Genomic DNA, 19725 nt, shown 5'->3' with positions numbered 1-19725 from the left:
ATATTACTCAGCCATAAAAAGAAATGAAACTCAGTCATTTGTCGTGAGGTGGATGGACCTAGAGACTGTCATACAGAGTGAAGTCAGAAAGAGAAAAACAAATAGCGTATGCTAACACATATATACGGAATCTAAAAAAAAAAACATGGATCTGAAGAACCTAGGGGCAGGACAGGAATAAAGACACAGACATAGAGAATTGACTTGAGGACACAGGGAGGGGAAGGGTAAGCTGGGACAAAGTGAGAGAGTGGCATGGATATATACACCACCAAACGTAAAATAGCTAGCTAGTGGAAAGGAGCCACATAGCACAGGGAGATCAGCTCAGTGCTTTGTGACCACCTAGAGGGGTGGGATAGGGAGGGTGGTGGGAGACACAAGAGGGAGGAGATATGTGGATATATGTATATGTATAGCCGATTCACTTTGTTATAAAGCAGAAACTAACACACCATTGTAAAGCAATTATACTGCAAAAGAAATGTTAAAAAAAACAAAAAAAAAGAATCCACCTGCCAATGCAGGTGACATGGGTTCAATCCCTGGTCCAGGAAGATCCCACATGCCGCGGAGCAACTAAGCTCATGCGCCACAACTACCGAGCCTGCAGTCTAGAGCCCGTGAGCTACAACTACTGAGCCTGTGTGCTGCAACTACGGAAGCCCACGTGCTTAGAGCCTGTGCTCTGCAGCAAGAGAAGCCACCATTATGAAAAGCCCACGCACTGCAACGAGGAGTAGCCCCCACTCGCCACAACTAGAGAAAGCCCAAGTGCAGCAATGCAGACCCAATGCAGCCAAAAAAGAAGAAACAGCAGCTATCAAGATAATGAACAGTTAACCCTGAGAGAGCAAAAACTGGGTAGAAATGAAAGTAGAGTTGAATGAACTCATGAAAGAAATAAAAAGACAGTAAAGGTCTTTGGTGGCACAGTGGTTGGGAGTCTGCCTGCCAGTGCAGGGGATGTGGGTTCAGTCCCTGGTCCGGGAGGATCCCACGTGCTGCGGAGCAGCTGTGCCCGGGCAGCACAGCTGTTGAGCCTGCGCTCTGTGAGCCACAGCTGCCGAGCCCACGTGCCACAACTGCTGAGGCACAACTGTGTGGCTGGAGCCTGTGCTCTGCGGCTGGAGAGGCCACCGTGGTGCGAGGCCCCTACTTGCTGTGACTGGAGAAGGCCTGCGTGCAGCAGCTAGGACACAGCAATCAATCAATTAATAAGAAAGTGAAATGAAGATTAACTTATGAGACGCCTAAGGGAGAAAAAGCACAAATGGAAAATTTAAAGGGGACAAAAGCAGGAAGATAACAAAAAAATATAAAATGATATAAAGAAACAAGGAAAAATGGTCAGAGAGAAGGTAGTTGAAATGGATGATAGGAAAAGAAAAATACTTGTTTGTAATTGCAATCCCTAAACAAGAAGAACAAAACAACAGAACACAATATTTAAAACTATCATCCAGTAAAACTTTTCAAAAATAAGGCAAGACCAGAATTTACACATTGACAGAGTCCTGCAGATATACAGGATAATTAATCTGTAATGATCGATTTAAAGACATATCTTAAACTTTAAATATAAAGAAGAAACTCTGAAGGCATGCAAGTAAAAACATCAAATAACTTATAAGGGCAAGAGATTTAGACTGGTAACAGACTTACCAACAGTAACAAATAAAGTAAGACAACAATAAAATAGCACTTTCAAAAAACTCAGAGAAAGAAAATATGAATCAAGGACTTTATATGTAGCCAAGATGTCCCTTCAAACATCAAGGCCATAGAAAGATCTTGGGGAATTCCATATTGATGGCCCTTCGTAAGTAATCTACTAAGGGGAAGAGCTTCATCCAACCAAGAGATAAACAGGGAAACTTCTGCAAAATATTTGAAGTGATAATTAATACATTTAATAATAGATCAAAAACAAAGGTAGGGACTACAGTGAAAGAATCATATATAAAATTACATGTTCTGACAAAGTAGAAATAAAAGCCTAAAAAATAGGAGTAGAAGGGAATAGAGACTAGAATAATTCATCAACAGTTGTGTCACAATAGGTGAGAATTAATATTATTTATTTTAAAATGACTAATTAGAGTATAATTGGTTAAATTAAAAAATATTAAAGGCATTTTTAAAAGTTATATATAAAGGTAAACAATCAACAGAACAAGAACACAACCTCTCCTAAACATCAAAAGAAATTAAAAAAATAAAAGATCAAAGAAAAGTAACATAAACACAGAAAATTTAACATAATAATAACAAAATTATAAGAAAGAGTGGAGAATTAATCTATCAGTTACATTAATAAATATGGATAGATTTAACTCACCTATTAAGGAAAAATTTTTTAATTTGGCTCACAAAGCAGGGCCCAACTATACTGCACAAAAAAACACACCTCTAAACAAAAGGATCCAGAAAAGCTAAAACTAAAGGGGTGAGCAAAAGTATTCTAGGCAAGTGGAAATAATAAGAAAACAGAGGCTGTGATATTATTATTTATGTAGGATTCAAGCAAAAAACATGGAATCTGACAAAGGACACTTCTTAATACTAAAAGCCACAATTCACAATGAATAACAGGAGACGTTAACACATTCTGTATAAGACAGATCAAAAATAATAAGGACGTAGAAGGCAAACAACGTAATTAATAAGGTAGAGCTTACAGATATATATTGAAATTTTATACTCTGAATAGAGAATATACCTTCTTATCAAATACACGTTCAACAAATAACAAGTATTGGCAAGGATGTGGATAAAAGGGAACCCTCGTTCACTGTTGGTGGGAATGTAAATTGGTATGGCCACTATGGAAAACAATATGGAGGTTCCTCAAAAAATTAAAAATAGAACTATGATATGATCCAGCAATTCCACTTCTGGGTATTTATCCAAAGGAAAAAAACCACACTAACATAAGATATATGCACTCCAGTGTCCACTGAAGTATTATTTACAATAGACAAGCTATAGAAGCAACCTAAGTGCCCATCAATAGATGACTGGATAAAAAAGACGTGGTATATATAAACAGTGGAATATTACTAAGCCATTAAAAAAATTAATTATTGTCATTTGAGACAACATGTACAGATCTAGAAGGTATTATGCTAACTGAAATAAGTCAGTCAAAGACAAAAACTGCATGATCTCACTCATATGCAGAATCGAAAAAACAAAACAAACAAACTGAACAAAATGAAAACAGACTCATAGATACAGAGAACAAATGGGTGGTTGCCAGAAGGGAGGGGGGTAAGAGAGGTGGGCGAAATATGTGTAGGGGATTAAGAGGTACAAACCTCCAGTTTAATAGTAAGCAAGTCATGGGGATGTATATACAGCATAAGGAATATGGTCAGTAATATTATAATAACTTTGTATGGGGACAGATGGTTACGAGACTTATCATGGTGATCATTTCATAATGTATGCAAATGTCAAGTCATTACATAGTATATCCAAAAGTAACATAATATTGTATGTCAACTATATTTCAATTTAAAAAATGCACATGGTACATTCACAAAAACTGATCATATACTAAGTAATGAAGAAAATACCAGTAAATTTGATCAAACAGAAGCATCATAAAGTCTTTCATCAGAATACAATAAAACTAGAAACTAACAAAAATTAAAAAACAAAAAAGGCTCTTCATCTGAAAACTCAAAAATTTTTATTAAACAAGTTTTGGGTAAAAAAACTAAAATTACAGATTTTCTTAAAAAATAATAAATCCTTTACATATTAGAGTAAACAAGATACATCTGAAGTGTGATCAGAGGAAAAACCATAGCCTTACAAACCTGTATCGATAAAAATATATAAATGAATTAAATTAACCACTCAAAAGCTAGAAAAATAAGAAAGTAAACCAAAAACAGCATAATAAAATAAATAATAAAGGTAAAAGCAGAAATCAGTGGAGAATGAAAAAAAAAGTAGGTATGATAAATAAACCAAATCCTGTTACTTTGGAAAAAATTAACAAAATAGACAAACGACTAGGTAAGGGAAAAAAATCTACAAAATAAGAAATGACAAAAGGGAAATAACGATTGAAACAGAGAATTTTTTAAAATCATGAGACTACTTTCCAGACCTCTAGGCAAATAAATTATTAAAGTTAGCTGAAATGGAAAAAACTAGTTGCCAAAATTGCCCCCATTAGACAGAAAGCTTTAAAGACTAACTTTCCTAGAATAGAGGAACTTATAATAAAAGAATTATGTCACAAAAAAGTATCAACCCCAGATGGTTTCACAGGGAAATTCTACCAAATCAAACAGTGGAGAGTCGCAATGCTATGAACTGTCCCTGACTTTTGGGGGGAATAAAATACACATATTAATACTAAGTGTATGGAGTTCCCTGGTGACCTAGTGGTTAGGATTCTGGGCTTTCACTGCTGTGGCCGGGGTTCAATCCCTATTTGGGGAACTGAGATCCTGCAAGCCGTGTGGTGCAGCCAAAAAAAAATCAATAAAAAACCGAGAACAAAACTGAAAACCAGAAAGATCTAACAGGCTTGAACAAATTAAACAAAATCAAATAGAAAACAGTATATTAAAAAATAAGTAAATACCAAGAGTATTCAATAGTGTGGCTGCTGTCCTGGGGCCACCAATCTAAACTTTTTATGTCATAAACTTTGTTCAATTCAGCTGGTTTTCCAACTTGTAAGACCCTCAAAATCACCAGCCTAGGCCCTAAAATACTATAAATATCCTTTCCTGACTTCCCCTTTCTGAGAAATTACTAAGACCTGGTCAAGATGGATTTTCCCTTACTGTAAAATAAGCTATTAAATTTAGCCTTGATAAATGTTTTTCTTCTGGCAGTTTTTTGTGGAGTGGATAGTAAAGAGAAGGAAAATTCAACACAGATAAGGATTGAAGAGTATCTCAGAGAAAAACAAACAGAAATAGGAATATAAGAAGTATAGGAGTTTTGGGGGGAAATGAAAAACTTAGTTTTAGCATACTGTAGATAAAGTCAACAAATTCTGGAGAGCTATTTGGGAGTCATACCCACGGAGATGATTGCTTTAAGTCTAGCGAACGGTAGAAGAAACTATACAGAGAAAACTGTTACCTATACCAATCCTACAGATAAGTGATAGAAATGATTTTATTAACTCATTCACCATCCAGATGATTCAGAGACTAAAAGACGATATGAAAGCCACCTTAAAAATATTGCTTAGCAGTAATATTCCATTGCATATATGTGCCACATCTTCTTTATCCATTCATCTGTCGATGGACATTTAGGTTGCTTCCATGTCCTGGCTATTGTAAATAGAGCTGCAATGAACATTGTGGTACATGTCTCTTTTTGAATTATGGTTTTCTCAGGGTATATGCCCAGTAATGCGATATCTGGGTCATATGGTAGTTCTATCTTTAGTTTTTTAAGGAACCTCCATACTGTTCTCCATTGTGGCTATATCAATTTACATTCCCACCAATAGTGCAAGAGGGTTCCCTTTTCTCCACACCCTCTCCAGCATTTACTGTTTGTAGATTTTCTGATGATGGCCATTCTAAACAGTGAGGTGATACCTCATTGTGGTTTTGATTTGCATTTGTCTAATTAGTGATGTTGACGTTCTTTTCATGTATTTGTTGGCCATCTGTATGTCTTCTTTGAAGAAATGTCTATTTAGGTCTTCTGCCCATTTTTGGATTGGGTTGTTTGTTTTTGTGATATTGAGCTGAATGAGCTGCTTGTACATTCTGGAGATACATGTACCACAGTGTTCACTGCAGCACTATTTACAATAGCCAGGACATGGAAGCAACCTAAATGTACATCAACAGATGAATGGATAAAGAAAATGTGGCACATATATACAATGGAATATTACTCAGCCATAAAAAGAAACGAAATTGAGTTATTTGTAGTGAGGTGGATGGACCTAGAGTCTGTCATACAGAGTGAAGTAAGTCAGAAAGAGAAAAACAAATACCATATGCTAACACATATATATGGAATCTTAAAAAAAAAAAAAAAAAAGGTTCTGAAGAACCTAGGGGCAGGACAGGAATAAAGACGCAGATGTAGAGAATGGACTTGAGGGTATGGGGAGAGGTAAGGGTAAGCTGGGACGAAGTGAGAGAGTGGTATGGACATATATACACTACCAAATGTAAAACAGATAGCTAGTGGGAAGCAGCCGCATAGCACAGGGAGATCAGCTCAGTGCTTTGTGTCTACCTAGAGGGGTGGGATAGGGAGGGTGGGAGGGAGACACAAGAGGGAGGCGATATGCAGATATATGTATATGTATAGCTGATTCACTTTGTTATACAGCAGAAACTAACACACCATTGTAAAGCAATTATACTCCAATAAAGATGTTAAAAAAATAAAATAAAACATGGGAGGTATAAAAACTAAGTGAAAGCAGCATACAGAGACTAAACAGTTATTCAAATGGCAGAGTTAAAAGTAGGAAGTTTAAAATAAACACTAAAGTCATAAGGAGGGAAACTACTACTCTCACCTCAACTCCTCCACAGCAGGTAACAACTAATTAACAATTCACCAGCTCAGGAGGTAATGCTTATCAAATCCCCTTCAGGTAATTCATTTCTAACTGTCTTTATTAGATCAGTTATTTCACAACTGGAAAGGTCAGTGGATGGCTTCCTCGAAGACAGACACACTTCTTAGCAAATGTCAGTTATTAAAATCACTTTGTCCAGAGAAAAAACAAAAACTATCCAGTTTTTTAAAAAATCATGTGCCCAGAAAATCAAGCCCATTTAAAATCCTGAAGATACGTGGATTTTGAGAATTCAGTAGATTCCATTTAGAAACAATTAGACTTCATTTTTCACAATATCAGATAACATTAGAACATGGCATATTTTCAAGATAAACAAACAGAAACACACTTTAAAACTGTCCCTACCCTTCCCACCCCCAACCCCAGCAAGTATCTATCAGCACATTCTAAAAAGCAAAGCTTCTTCATGCAAGTGTTCACCAGAAACAACCACCACCACCTATTCCTAAAATAGCTAGTGATGAAACAGAAGGACAGTGAGAAAGCTGGCGAGGTGACTAACACACTGTGCAGGAGGGTGCTCTACAACTACTGGCATGCAGTGACCGTCAAGCAGGTGAACAGAATCACAGGCAGAGACTACCAGCTAGAACCCTTAAAGGGGCTGAATGCTCCAAGCAGAAAGCCCAACTTCCTGGTTCATCTCAGTAATTCTCAGTGAGAAAGAATTCTACCACCAAAAGGACTAAGGTTTGTAACAAAGGAAACTCTCAGGAACAAAACAGCAATTATAAATGCTAAATTCTTCAACAAATGAAAAATCTATGTACACTTTGGAGAATAATTTAAGCATGTTCCCTATTTACACTAAAAATATATAGCAGCGCTTTTCATTAAAATTAGTTTGCTCCATTACATAATTTCATCTGTAACAACTAAGCATATGATAGAGTATATTTCATTATTTATAACTCAAAAACAGGGCACCTCCAAAGTGGAGTTATTTTATCCTACACTGAAGAGAATGCTTTGGTTCTAATTATATATATCAATGGATATACAGGCTGCAACTTTTACAGTCCTACAGTTTGGCTCAGGGTAATGACTCATTTGTCTAATTAGAGAACTGGTCATGCATTTTTCTGTTTTTGTTGTTGTTTTTATTTTTCCTTTCTTAGAATATCAATATTATCATTTAAAAACTGGGTCCATCTCCAATAAAAGATAAAGACAATGAGAATATTCTGGAACTTAGCAAAAATTTTAATTAACTAGGTCTTTGGAACAATCAAATAGCTTTTAAAACAGCTCAAAGATAAAATATTTAATGAGTCAAAAGAAGACCATCCTAAAATGTTTCTCCCATAATGAACAGATACTAAAGAAAAACATTAGAGACCCAACTTAATTAAGGATATGCACGGAAATAAAATGCATATCATTCCACCTCCTCAGTGATAATGTTTTAGTACATAATAGACATACAGGGTACTCATATTGTATTTTCCAGGACAATTCCAAAATCAAACACTTTATACCCATAAACACTTGTACTTATCAAACTATATGTGCCTAATTTGGGCTGAGATATGATAATAGTTATTTTCTTAATGCAGCTTTATTCAAACATAACTCCAATGTTGTAATTTGTGATTAAGACAAATTCACATTATCTATAGCCTTTTAGTTGGCTCGGTTGGCCCAGGAAGACATTTTTGGCATTGCTTATTAAATTTTTAAAAATTCATGTTTATTTTCTATTACTAAAAAATGCAGAGGGGAAGCAAGTTTAAAGCCGAAAAGAAAAGAAAAGAGAATACCATTTCAGTTAAAAGCTACTGGATTATTTTTTATATACCCAATTCACTAGACCATGGAGGGATCAAGAAACTATGACCAGCAGGTCAAATACAGCCCCATTGCCTGTTTTTGTAAATAATTTTATTGGAACATAGCCATGTGCCTTTGTTTACTTATTGCCTATGGCTGTTTCCACTCTACAGTAACAGAGTTAAGCAGTTGCAACAGAGACTGTATAACCCATAAAGTCTAAAACATTTACTATCTGGCCCTTTACAAAAAAAAATTTTGAGCCTCCCTGCTCTAGACCTTTTAAGATATAACACAGAAAACTCCTACATTAGTGCTAAGTTAAATAACTTTAATATTTTTTGCCTAATTTATGATTTGACATATACTGTTAAAGTGCCCTTTATCCAAGTCCTTGTAAATTAAGGTTTAGCTTTAGTTGCTTTATTCACTGAGGTTTCCCATGTACAAACCGTTATACGGAGAAGAAGCTGTGAAGGTTAGCTTTAGATTAGCAAAGACTATTCCCATCAGATTTGCTTGTTGCCTATTTTTCTTATATTGCTGTAAAATTACCATTTCGGAGTCACTGTGAGAGGCCTGACCCAGGCCGGGTGCAGGCCCTAGCTCAGAGTGAGAAGCTTGGTCAAGGGAGAGAAGGGGCTCAATAATGTCATCGTAATCATCTTCCTCTGTATCCCCCTCCCCATCGGCAAAAGTACCTCTAGTCAAGAAATCGGAGCGCGTCCGCGCCATTCGAGCTTTCTTTTTATGGGCCGGTCTGGCAACCTGCTTGACCAAATGATAAAACAAATAACACAAAAATGTTTTGTTTTGGTTTTTGGGAGACGATGCCAATGAAAGACATCAGAGAGCTCATGAATTTCTTGAAACATCCCCTCCACCCCTGTGCCCTTTCCACTAGAAGTGACAGCGATAACCAAAAGCAATCCATATTCATTACTCTGGACAAAGAATAAGAATGGAAGCTAAATCTATACTGTTCTTCTCCATAGCCAAGGAAGTCATCTTTCACTGCCATAATGAGTCACCAAAGTCACTTGCATAAATTGCCTTCTTTTCCTCAGCAACTTCTTCTTTGTAAATATAATCTGGATTTTTAGGCACCCTTCCCTGCCTGAAGTACTCCTCTCTAAGTGTAACAGACTTAACTCATGGCTCCTTTCTCTATAAACACTTGGGAGTAAATGAGTAGATGAGGTGCTCTACCTACAAGAATAATAATTTCCAAAACAGCGTGCACCTTTTTTTGCATAGAAGATAAATAAAACAAAAGTCAATACTTACCTCTCTTTGGCCCGGCCCAGTTAACTTCACAGGTTTCCAAGCTGGTTCATCTTGTTTATGGAGTTGAGGATTTCCACTGTTTAAGGCTTCCTTGGTGACACTTAGGATAAAACAACAGGATTACATTTCAGTTCCTAGCAGATATCTCATGGCAGCAGTCTTAAAAGTACAGCATGAAATATAGTCTAACAAGTCAGGTCAAAGAAATGGATTTGATAATGAGAAAGGGAAAATACCAAATCCCCAAATCTTTAGAATCAGTCTCAGAAGAAGGGGCCTTTACTCTAATCATTATAAAATACCTGATAAGTAGCCACCCAGTGATGAGTACCTCATTACTTTGTTTTATACTGAGATGGTCCTATTGATAAGCAAATTTTCATTCTGAAATCTCTGTAGCTTTCATCTGTGGTCTTAGTTTAAAATTTTTAGAATAAAATCAACACTGGCAGAATAAGAAATTGTTATCAAGCTAAAAGAAGTATGTCCCAAACCATAAAGATGATACAGTGTTAGTCTGTGAAAATTTAATTCTGCTTGAATAACCACATGATATGACTGCTTTTTCATTAAATTCTCTGTAGAAATGAATGTCTGTGTCTGATGAAAATCTGAACAGAACCTGTACTTTTATGGCCCCAATTATCTATATTAACTCAGAACCATGAGTCTTAAAATTTATCAATAACAGGACTGTAAACTCACTGAAAATCATATCTTACCTTCTAGCATACTGCTGGGTTTAAAGTAGACACTAACTTAAAATACCATTTGGCAGAGTAATTGCCCTTGCATTCAAAATCTTCCACTTAATTTTATAAATGAAGGCCTAGGTTATCTTGTCCTTTGCCCTATGCAATAATCCCTAAACAAAGCTAATTAGATGTCAATCTTTCTGATAGCTAAAAGCTTCTCAGAGATCTCCCTCTGACCAGTGTACAATCAAGTCCAGCAATCCTAGGTTGTCCTGAATAACCCTTTTGGTTATTAAAAATCTCTCTTGCCACAGTTGAGCCATTTACCTTCGATTTTTTTCTCCAAAAGAGAAACAATTAATAGGACCTTTGATAGCACCTGACCACCCTAACTAACTTTTAAACTCACAGCATTTTCTCTAAGTTTCTCCATGATTTCTTTTTTGTTCTCCCTTACTAACCAGCTGAAGACTAAGATGTACTTATCACCACTATGGCATAGAAAGGACACTAATCTAATGTTACTTCCTAATCATGACATCCAATGCTCATTTCTAAACAGGAAACTCAAATTCTGGTCTCAGCTGTTTCTCTAAATATGTGACCTTATACAAGTCCTTTCACCTCCACGGGCACCAGTGACCTCATCTATAATATGTGGGAACTGGACTAGATATTATAACTTAGAAACACTAACATTTATGATTCTATAAAATGCTAATGTTTCTAGTATTACTTACAGAACAAGAGAAGATGTGAAGTATGAATTTTACTTAAACTTTCACACAAACAATCTAATATATAACCATTTTGAAGATACATAGATATTAATAAGGTAAAGCAAACTAGGTCAAGTAGCTGTAAGACTTTATCTTGGCAAAATGATAAAAGGAATAATTCACAAGGATGATTGTTTTTGAAATCTGTAAGTCTTCTACAAAACAGATTCATGGATGTAACAACTATGTACATACACACATGCACACCCCTCACATAACTAAAATTAATCAGAATGACAGAAAATAATATGTTTTTAACATTCTCTGGTGGGCTTATATGCTACACAGAGTCTGAACTTTTGGGCAATCTCTAGGTTAATGCACAGCACTAGAATCTCAAGTTGTCATGTAGTCCAACTGCATTTCACACTCCTGTATAAAAATTCTCAGTGGAAAAATAAAATATCAATGATCTCTTGCCCATATTTACAAAGAGTTTCTATAAAATCTGTAATTTTAAAGACTGACAGAGTTAAAAGTTAGGTTATGATGAGAAAAGGTTATTTTCAGAGTTAACATGAAATTTAACTTTTTTAGCCCTAAGATATAGCCCTCGTTTCATTTAAACAGTGATATTCTCCCACAAGAACAGAAAGAATTCACTGTATACATAGCCTTAACATAAATATCTTAAATTTTGTCAAATTTGTTTTTATGTACCACTTAAGAAATGCTTTCTCACAGCTACCACTACTTAAGACAACCTAAAAGAGTAAAGAACTTCCACTTATGTGAGGTATTTAAAGTAGTCACAGGGAATTCCCTGGCGGTCCAGTGATTAGGACTCCACCCTTTCACTGCCAAGGGCCCAGGTTCAATCTCTGGTTGGGGAACTAAGATCTCACAAGGCGCGCAGACAAAAATAAATACAGTAGTCATATTTTTAGAAACAGAAAGTAGAATGGTGGTTGCCAGGGGCTGGAGGTAAGGGGGAAAGGGGAACTGCTTTCAATGGGTAATTGAGTTTGTTTTGCAAGATGAAAAAGCTCTAGAGATCTGTTGCACAACAATGTGCATACAGTTAACACAAGTGAACTGTACACTTTAAAATGGTTAAGATGGTAAATTTTATGTGGTTTTTATTCCCACCCCCCCAAAAAAAAGGTACAAAGAACTTAATGCAGACCATAAATAGGCCAACAGCTGTGACAAAGCACATTAACTTTAAAGCCTGATACTAACAAGCTTGGACTGCTACACCTAACAGCTCTAGGGCAACCAGCAATTGCTGACTGCCTACTAAGTTTCCAGGCACTGTACAGCCCTTCACAAATGTTTTCTCACTTAATGGGGAGGAACGAAAAACCCTGCTCTCTGTGCTTAGTCAAAGAATCCTAGGGTATAATTATATCCAATTTCAGGTGGCTGGTGGAGTCAACAATTAGGAAATTTTTTTACACACAGAAAATGGCTAATTTGAGTAGCACCCATACAAATAGTTGAGGCAGATCAAGGCACCCTAATGAAAATTTCCAAAAAGTTTCCCACTTATACATAAAAATAAATAAAGACTTCACTTACAGGGAACTACTCATATTTTCCTTTGGCGTGAAGAAAATGGCCCTAGTAGTTCCATCTCTGAAAGGGTCATCAGATTTGTAGCTACAAGGCTGAGTTGGCCTAAGTTGTTCTCTTTTTGAAATGCGATTATTAGAGAGTTTACAGGCTACATTCAGTTGGGTGGACATTTTGTCTGTCTTGGATAATTCCTTAACAGCACTAGATTGGCATGGGCCTCCTTTTCTTTCAAAGAACAGAGTGACAGGTCGGTCCTTCAAGGGTAAGTGAGCAGAGGGACTGTCTTTTGGGGCAAGAGCAGCATCTTTTACAGTTACTGATGGAGTCCCAGCTACACTGGGTTCGTCCTTATTTGGGGTATTCAGGATGAGAAGAGAGGATGGCCTCTCTATTCTTTGCTTTGACTGATGGAAAGATGGTACCAGAAAAGTCTCCCCAGTTCTTGGCTTTTCAATTGTCTTAAAGGCTTTACGCTCCTTTTCTAAAATATCTGTTTGCTGGCGAATCTGTTCCATCATCTCTTTTTCATTCTGCTGCTGCAATTGCTTTTGCCGTTCTTCCTTCTCAGTGTTTAGCTTTTCTAACTTCTTAAGCACAATATTGGAAGAAGCTGTATTCAACGAAGCAACAACTTGATTTTCCCCTGGGAAGTGGTACTTTCTGGCTTCCCTGTTGATATCCAAAGTAAGAGATGGAAGTGTTTCTTCACTTTCCAATAGTTTGTTTCTCTGGACACTTGTATCTAGCTGAGAACTTGTTTTCAGTGGGTCTTGTTGGGGAATATAAAAAAATGTAGGCAGACTATTTGAAATAAAGGAGTCTCTCAGCTGTGGTTTACAGGTAATAGATTCAGAACTGCAAACCAGTTTTTCCTTCATAGCCCCATTCTTTAAATGCACTGAGTCAGAAGGTGCCCTCTTTTGAATCAATGTATAGTTAGTCTCATTTGAGGTACTGAGGGCATTGTCCTGTGAATCAGAATTTGGACTGCTAGATATCTTAGGTGACAGGAACGGCACATCTCCTTCATCTAGAATTACAGGCTCTAGTTTGCTCTTTTGGCTTTCCTCACAGCTCAGAAGTTCCAAGCTTCCTTGAGAGCTTTCACTATCCGGTGTACCCTGTAAAGACTGAAGGCCCGCAGGCATCAGTTCTGTAGACCACCTACGTTCTTCTGAAGGAGACACACCGCCAAGAGAACGGACTTTCAGCAATTCTAAACTAAATATAGCTTGCTCTAGTTCTCTCATTCTCCGACTTTCTCTTTTGGCCCGACCCACTTTTTTCTGGTGGAGATCTTCCAAGGACTTGGGTCTCTCTCTTACAGTCACATCTGCCTGCAAGTCCATACCACTTTGACTTCTGGCTCTCTCCTGTCGCTTGTTTGGGGACTCGTTCAAGCAGTCCTTTGAACTTTCATGACTAATTCGATTACTCTCTATCACAGATTTACATTCCTCTATGGCTTTTACTCTGTTGTCAAATGAACAATCCTCCCATTCTGAAGGGTCTGAACCGAGAACTTCCAGAGTTCCATATGGCTTGATATTTGCCAATCCAAGTTTTAGTTTTGTTTTTTTTAGTCTTTGTTCTTTTAAAGCTTTAAATCTATATCAAAACAGGAAAAAAAAATAGGCTAGAGATATCTCTTGGTTACCACTGGAGACAATACATTTATTGAGAATATTTTAAAAAGTGGAAAGTCTCAAAAATTTTCTTTTTATAATATTAAGTATTTCTTAAACTAACTTGGATGCACATTTCACAATTCTATTTCTAGTGGAGAAGACAAACTGAGATAACCAATTCTAACTCAAGTTAGGCAAATGTTAGGGCAGACATATAAGTACTTGACAAGTGAGGAGTTAATTATTATAGCAAAAAAGATTACCTTTGTCTTGCTCTGAATCCTCTACATAGTGACTGCAAAAGGATAATTTTGTTCCTTTGTTCTTGATACCTCTTACTTTCCCTGTAGCCTTTCCATCTCGCCTGTATGCAGATAGCAGCCATGTGCCTCCGCCTATAGTGCTCCCTCCATTTCTGCTGGATGACGATGGCTGCAGTCCGGAGCTCCAAATACCGCTGCCTCTGTAAGTGAGCACGCCAGGAAGCTTGAAGAACAGTGGCTGCACTAGCCATAACTAAAGCATCCTGCTGCACAGCTGCATCTCTGGCTTGCTTCTGATTTAGGTAATTCCTCCAGAATCGCTGTGGGGAAGACAAAGTAATAAAAACTGTTGTCATATCTTATAACACATTCTCACAGAAATTTCTTATGTCATAACTAGAGGTTAAGTGGCTAAACAGCTAAATTGTGGGTGGTTAAAGTAAAAAAAGTTTCCTTTTCCAGATATGCCTGGCTAAAATAACTATTTTAGATAATATAACCTCAATGAAGTTAATTATACAACTTAAAGTAATTTAAAACTTTTTGATGCTTTCATGCCCTACAAATTAATTTTAACAAATTACATTATATTCTCACCTACAATTTGCCAATATTAATGGGTTTAACGTCATCGTGTATACATTGCAAAGATTAAGATATTAAAGATTTTCTTGTACAAACAGTAAAGATCCTGTGGAAAACAGCCAGCATATAAATCAACGAGGGAGAAAATAAAAGATAAATGTAAAATATGATACCTTTCATCCAAAATGAATACATAACAACAACAATGTACATATAATTCTCAAATATCACTCACAACACTAAAAATAACTTGCCAACAAAAATTAAGGCACATAACTCCTTTGCCCCTAATCATACCTCGCAAGACATTATAACTATAAATTCAATTTAATTTCAATTTAACACCATTAAAGTCTATTATTATATGCCAGGTAATCTGTTGGATGCTGTGAACATTTAACAAATGAGTAGGACACATTCTCACCACTGAAGAAATTTACATTCTTACTTAAATGTTTCACAGTAAAACAGTTCTAGTTACTAAAACACTGGCTAAATAAACTAGCCAATCTCATGCAAAGAATCTTTTGTTTCCTACCTGGATGATAACGGATGCCTGTCTCAGATGGAAGAAATGCTGCCTACACAGCAAGACCCTGAACCATCGCTGCAACAATATGATTCTGCGGAGCACCTCTTGGTGAAGCAGATCTTGTAGGTGTTGTCGTTCCTGCTCCTTTAGGAACACCTACCAGGAGGAAAAAAGATGAAGCATACAGCTTAAGAAGAAATGAGAAATTTATTTCATGCATCATCGTTCCTATGGTAAGCTTTTTTAGAGAAGAACAGACACAGTGGCAAACAGGTACAAGCAGTACTGATAAATATTTCCATCAACTTAGCCAAAGTAGTCATTCTCAAACTGGAAAGGAGGCATTAGAATACAGAAGGGGAACTGGAAAGGTGAACATTACTACAAAGATCCCAGTGCTAGAGACTGTGATACATTATTCCCTTGGGAACTTCACCATTAGGAGCCAATGTAGTACTGGTAATATTAATATGTCATATTTTTCAAGGATGTTTGAGTGGGGAAAAAAAAGATGACAACCACAGATTTTAAAGTTTGATCATAATATGAATAAACCAATAATGATAAGTATTTTTGAAACCCAGCATGCATCAAAGGCTTCTTGCTGCCCAAAGCTATTCGTCAGTTTACTTATTTACTCCTTCATTCTATTATAAATCTTTAGGAATTTAGGGAGATACAAAGATAACTTAGACATAGTCCCTTTGGAAACAGGATTTACACTTCAACATTAAGAGCAGGTAGATATTAAAAACTGTGTATATTTAAGGTGTACAATGTGATGTTTTGATGTATGTATAAACATTTTGAAATGATTACCACAATCTAATTAACATATCCATCACTTCCCATTTTTGTCAAAAATTAAAAAATGTTCTTAGAAAGTACAGATAGATATTAGATACCCAAAGAGGAAAACAGTAAGCTATTCAGGGCAAGAGACAGAGGACTCCACCTGAGCAAAACAAGGAGTTGGAAATAAGAATAAAGGTACAGGGACTCCCCTGGTGGTCCAGTGGTTAAGAATCCACCTTCCAAGTCAGGGGATGTGGGTTGGATCCCTGGTCGGGGAACTAAGATTCCACATGTCACGGTGCAACTAAGCCCACGTGCCACAGTTACTGAGCCCATGTGCCACAACTAGAGAGAAGCCTGTGTGCCACAACGAAGATCCCGCCTGCCGCAAGTAAGACCCAACGCAGCCAAATAAATAAATTTCTAAAAATGTAAAAAAAAAAATTTATAAAAAAATGAATAGGGGCTTCCCTGGTGGCACAGTGGTTGAGAGTCCACCTGCCGATGCAGGGGGCACAGGTTCGTGCCCCGGTCTGGGAAGATCCCACATGCCGCGGAGCGGCTGGGCCCGTGAGCCATGGCCACTGAGCCTGCGCATCCGGAGCCTGTGCTCCGCAACGGAAGAGGCCAAAACAGTGAGAGGCCCACGTACCGCAAAAAAAAAAAAAAAAAAAAGAATAAAGATACGTACTGGGACAATGGAACAATTAATAGCATGAAGTGGGGCTTCCCTGGTGGTACAGTGGTTAAGAATCCGCCTGCCAATGCAGGGGACATGGGTTCAAGCCCTGGTCCGGGAAGATCCCACATGCCACAGAGCAACTAAGCCTGTGTGCCACAACTACTGAGCCTGCGCTCTAGAGCCCGCGAGCCACAACTACTGAGCCCACATGCCACAACTACTGAAGCCCGCGCACCTAGAGCCCATGCTCCGCAACAAAGAGTAGCCCCTGCTCGCCGCAACTAGAGAAAGCCCACACGCAACACCAAAGACCCACTGCAGCCAAAAGTAAATAAATAAATAAATTTATTAAAAAAAGAAAAAAACAGTGTGAAGTCACAACATGGAGATTCTTGAAAAAGAGAAAGATGTTTAGATTTAATGAGGAAATTATAAGGGGATTATTATTGAGCAGGAGGCTGACATAAAGTATATTAAGATGATGATTTTGATACTATGGGTAGAGTGAGTTAAATGGAATAAAAATAGACTGGCATTAGATGATGGATCTGTTTACTGTAAGAGAAATGTGTGAGAGCTACAAAACAGAACTAAAATGGAAACAGTAAGAATGGAGAAAAAGGGAGAGATGTGAGAAACATTTATAAGGAAAAAAACAGAAACAGAACTTTGTAAAATGATTAAAGTGAAGGGTAAGCCAAAATATGATTATGGTTTCTAGCCTAAGAAACTAGAAGAAAGGTGACAGAGAAAAAGACTAGTTGATTAGTTAAAGACAGTAGGGGAATCTGGATAAGGTCACTTTAGACAAATTGAGTTGATAATTACAGTGCAATACCTAGGAAGAAATGCTTTTTAAGCAGTTAAAATTATAGGCAGCACTAGAGCATTGGCTATAATCTATTTGATTAATACTGACTATATTATTAAGTAAAAATCTTGGCCTAACTGATTTCCTTATGAAATCTGGTACACTATCTTTCTTATAAACATTCTCCTCGGCAAAGACTGCCATTATTACTTATATACAAAAATGCACTCAATCTGGCAAAAGCTGTATATATTATATTTACCATGGATTTTCCAACTTGATAATTATCTGGATTAAGATTTATTTTCCTGAAGAAATCCTGAATGTTAAATTTGGATGGAATAATATTTCGGGGAAGAAGTACGTGGAAATGGCTCACAAAATCCTGAAAAGCGAAAAGAAAATGTTGTAAAATCACAAAAGAATCATATGTAAACAAAATTCTAAATTAGCTAATTGTCCTTTTATTGATCTTTTTCTCATTATTTTAAACAGTGTGAAACCAAGAATTTACTTGTTAATTTAAAATATTTCAAAAGGTTAATTAGTAAAATGGTGGGGGGAGATAGTGATTCCTACATATTCTGTTATCAAAGGGGAATGAAAGAAGAAAAGAAGGGCAGAAGCTAATTCTCCCTTTGAGAAAGCTGTACTAAAGACCAAAGAAAAGGTTATTTAACAAAAATCTGAATTTTTTAGCAGAAAAATAAGCAAAGGTGACAGCTATTTCAGGGTACAACTGAGAATAAAGCTTTCACTCAACAGTAAAGACCTGCTCAGCTGCTGAAAAGCTTCAAAATAATTTCTATATCCATAGCAGCAGTAGCTGATGAGAACAGTTGTGAGCCTTGCTGGCAGCCTCCTATGTAAGAAAATCCTGCTGAGAAGACTTTAGGAAAAATTAAATGGGATCTTTTCCTTTGAACTAGATAGTTCTGATTGAAGTATTTCAATTACTGGCGTAATCAGTGTGAAGAACTGCCATGTTATGAGTAAACTTATATTAACAAACATTCAGATCAAATGAGAATAACCAAGTAGTGGATTCTATTACAACACAAGCTTAATGAGATTGTTGTCATTCTCTATCCCTCTTCAATTCTGTATACAAAAGACAGAATGTAAAGGAAGAATCACGAGAAATAAACAACAAGTGAGACCCAAATAAAAAATAAGCAAGGCATAGGAATACTTTACTTGATGTACAAATATATTTAAATATCACTATAAAAGCATAACCTGGAAAGAATATTTGCAGCTGTATCCTGATTGGCGAATTCGAACTGTCTCCAGCATCCCAGTATACCGAAGCTGTCTAAGTACCAAGACATCACTGAACCTTAACGGCAACTAAAACAAAGCAAATGGAAAAAAGATTAACCCAGGAGAATAGATCTCCAAATTAATGTTTGTCTTACAAGTGTAGTTAAGTTTTGAATATCTAGGAATTGACTGGAGGCTGTCTGGTTAAGATACAGCAGAGGTAATGGGACAATCTTACCTCCCCAGCTGGTAGCTTCAGAAAAGTTCTAACTGCCTGACCAAAAGGAAAAAAGAGACACAAGCTTCCAGGCTTCTCTACTTGCAGAAGAAGAGGGCCTTCAAAGCTCAAAAGGAATGTAGTTGCCCACAGGCCACACAGTCTAGTCACTATAAAATTTGTAACAAGATTAACCTACTTATACATAGTCAAGACTGTCTATATTTTTATTAAGTAAGATTTTATCTACAATCTCACTCAGAAACGACTTACCCCACACTCTTCCAGTTGCCTTGGTTAACTTG

General features: G+C 36.8%; 1 protein-coding gene across 5 annotated transcripts in view; it reads right to left on the bottom strand.

Moving 5' to 3' along the window:
- Positions 1-19725, bottom strand: part of MYO9A (myosin IXA) — a 270235-nt gene that overhangs the window by 76514 nt on the left and 173996 nt on the right. For 2 of the 5 annotated variants that reach the window (XM_079912006.1, XM_079912007.1), the window contains exons 21-27: positions 19180-19290; positions 18203-18325; positions 15659-15808; positions 14536-14855; positions 12648-14252; positions 9653-9752; positions 8921-9136 (exon numbers count right to left, since the gene is read on the bottom strand). In XM_079912006.1, coding sequence (XP_079768132.1) covers positions 8921-9136; positions 9653-9752; positions 12648-14252; positions 14536-14855; positions 15659-15808; positions 18203-18325; positions 19180-19290 — 2625 coding nt within the window. The remainder of the gene's footprint in view (positions 1-8920; positions 9137-9652; positions 9753-12647; positions 14253-14535; positions 14856-15658; positions 15809-18202; positions 18326-19179; positions 19291-19725) is intronic. The other 3 variants (XM_079912009.1, XM_079912008.1, XM_079912010.1) reach the window with 3 other exon arrangements.

The sequence above is a fragment of the Stenella coeruleoalba genome (genome assembly GCF_951394435.1).
Source record: "Stenella coeruleoalba genome assembly, chromosome: 2".
NCBI classification, from domain to species: domain Eukaryota; kingdom Metazoa; phylum Chordata; class Mammalia; order Artiodactyla; family Delphinidae; genus Stenella; species Stenella coeruleoalba.
This window is presented reverse-complemented; position numbering and strand designations above follow the sequence as displayed.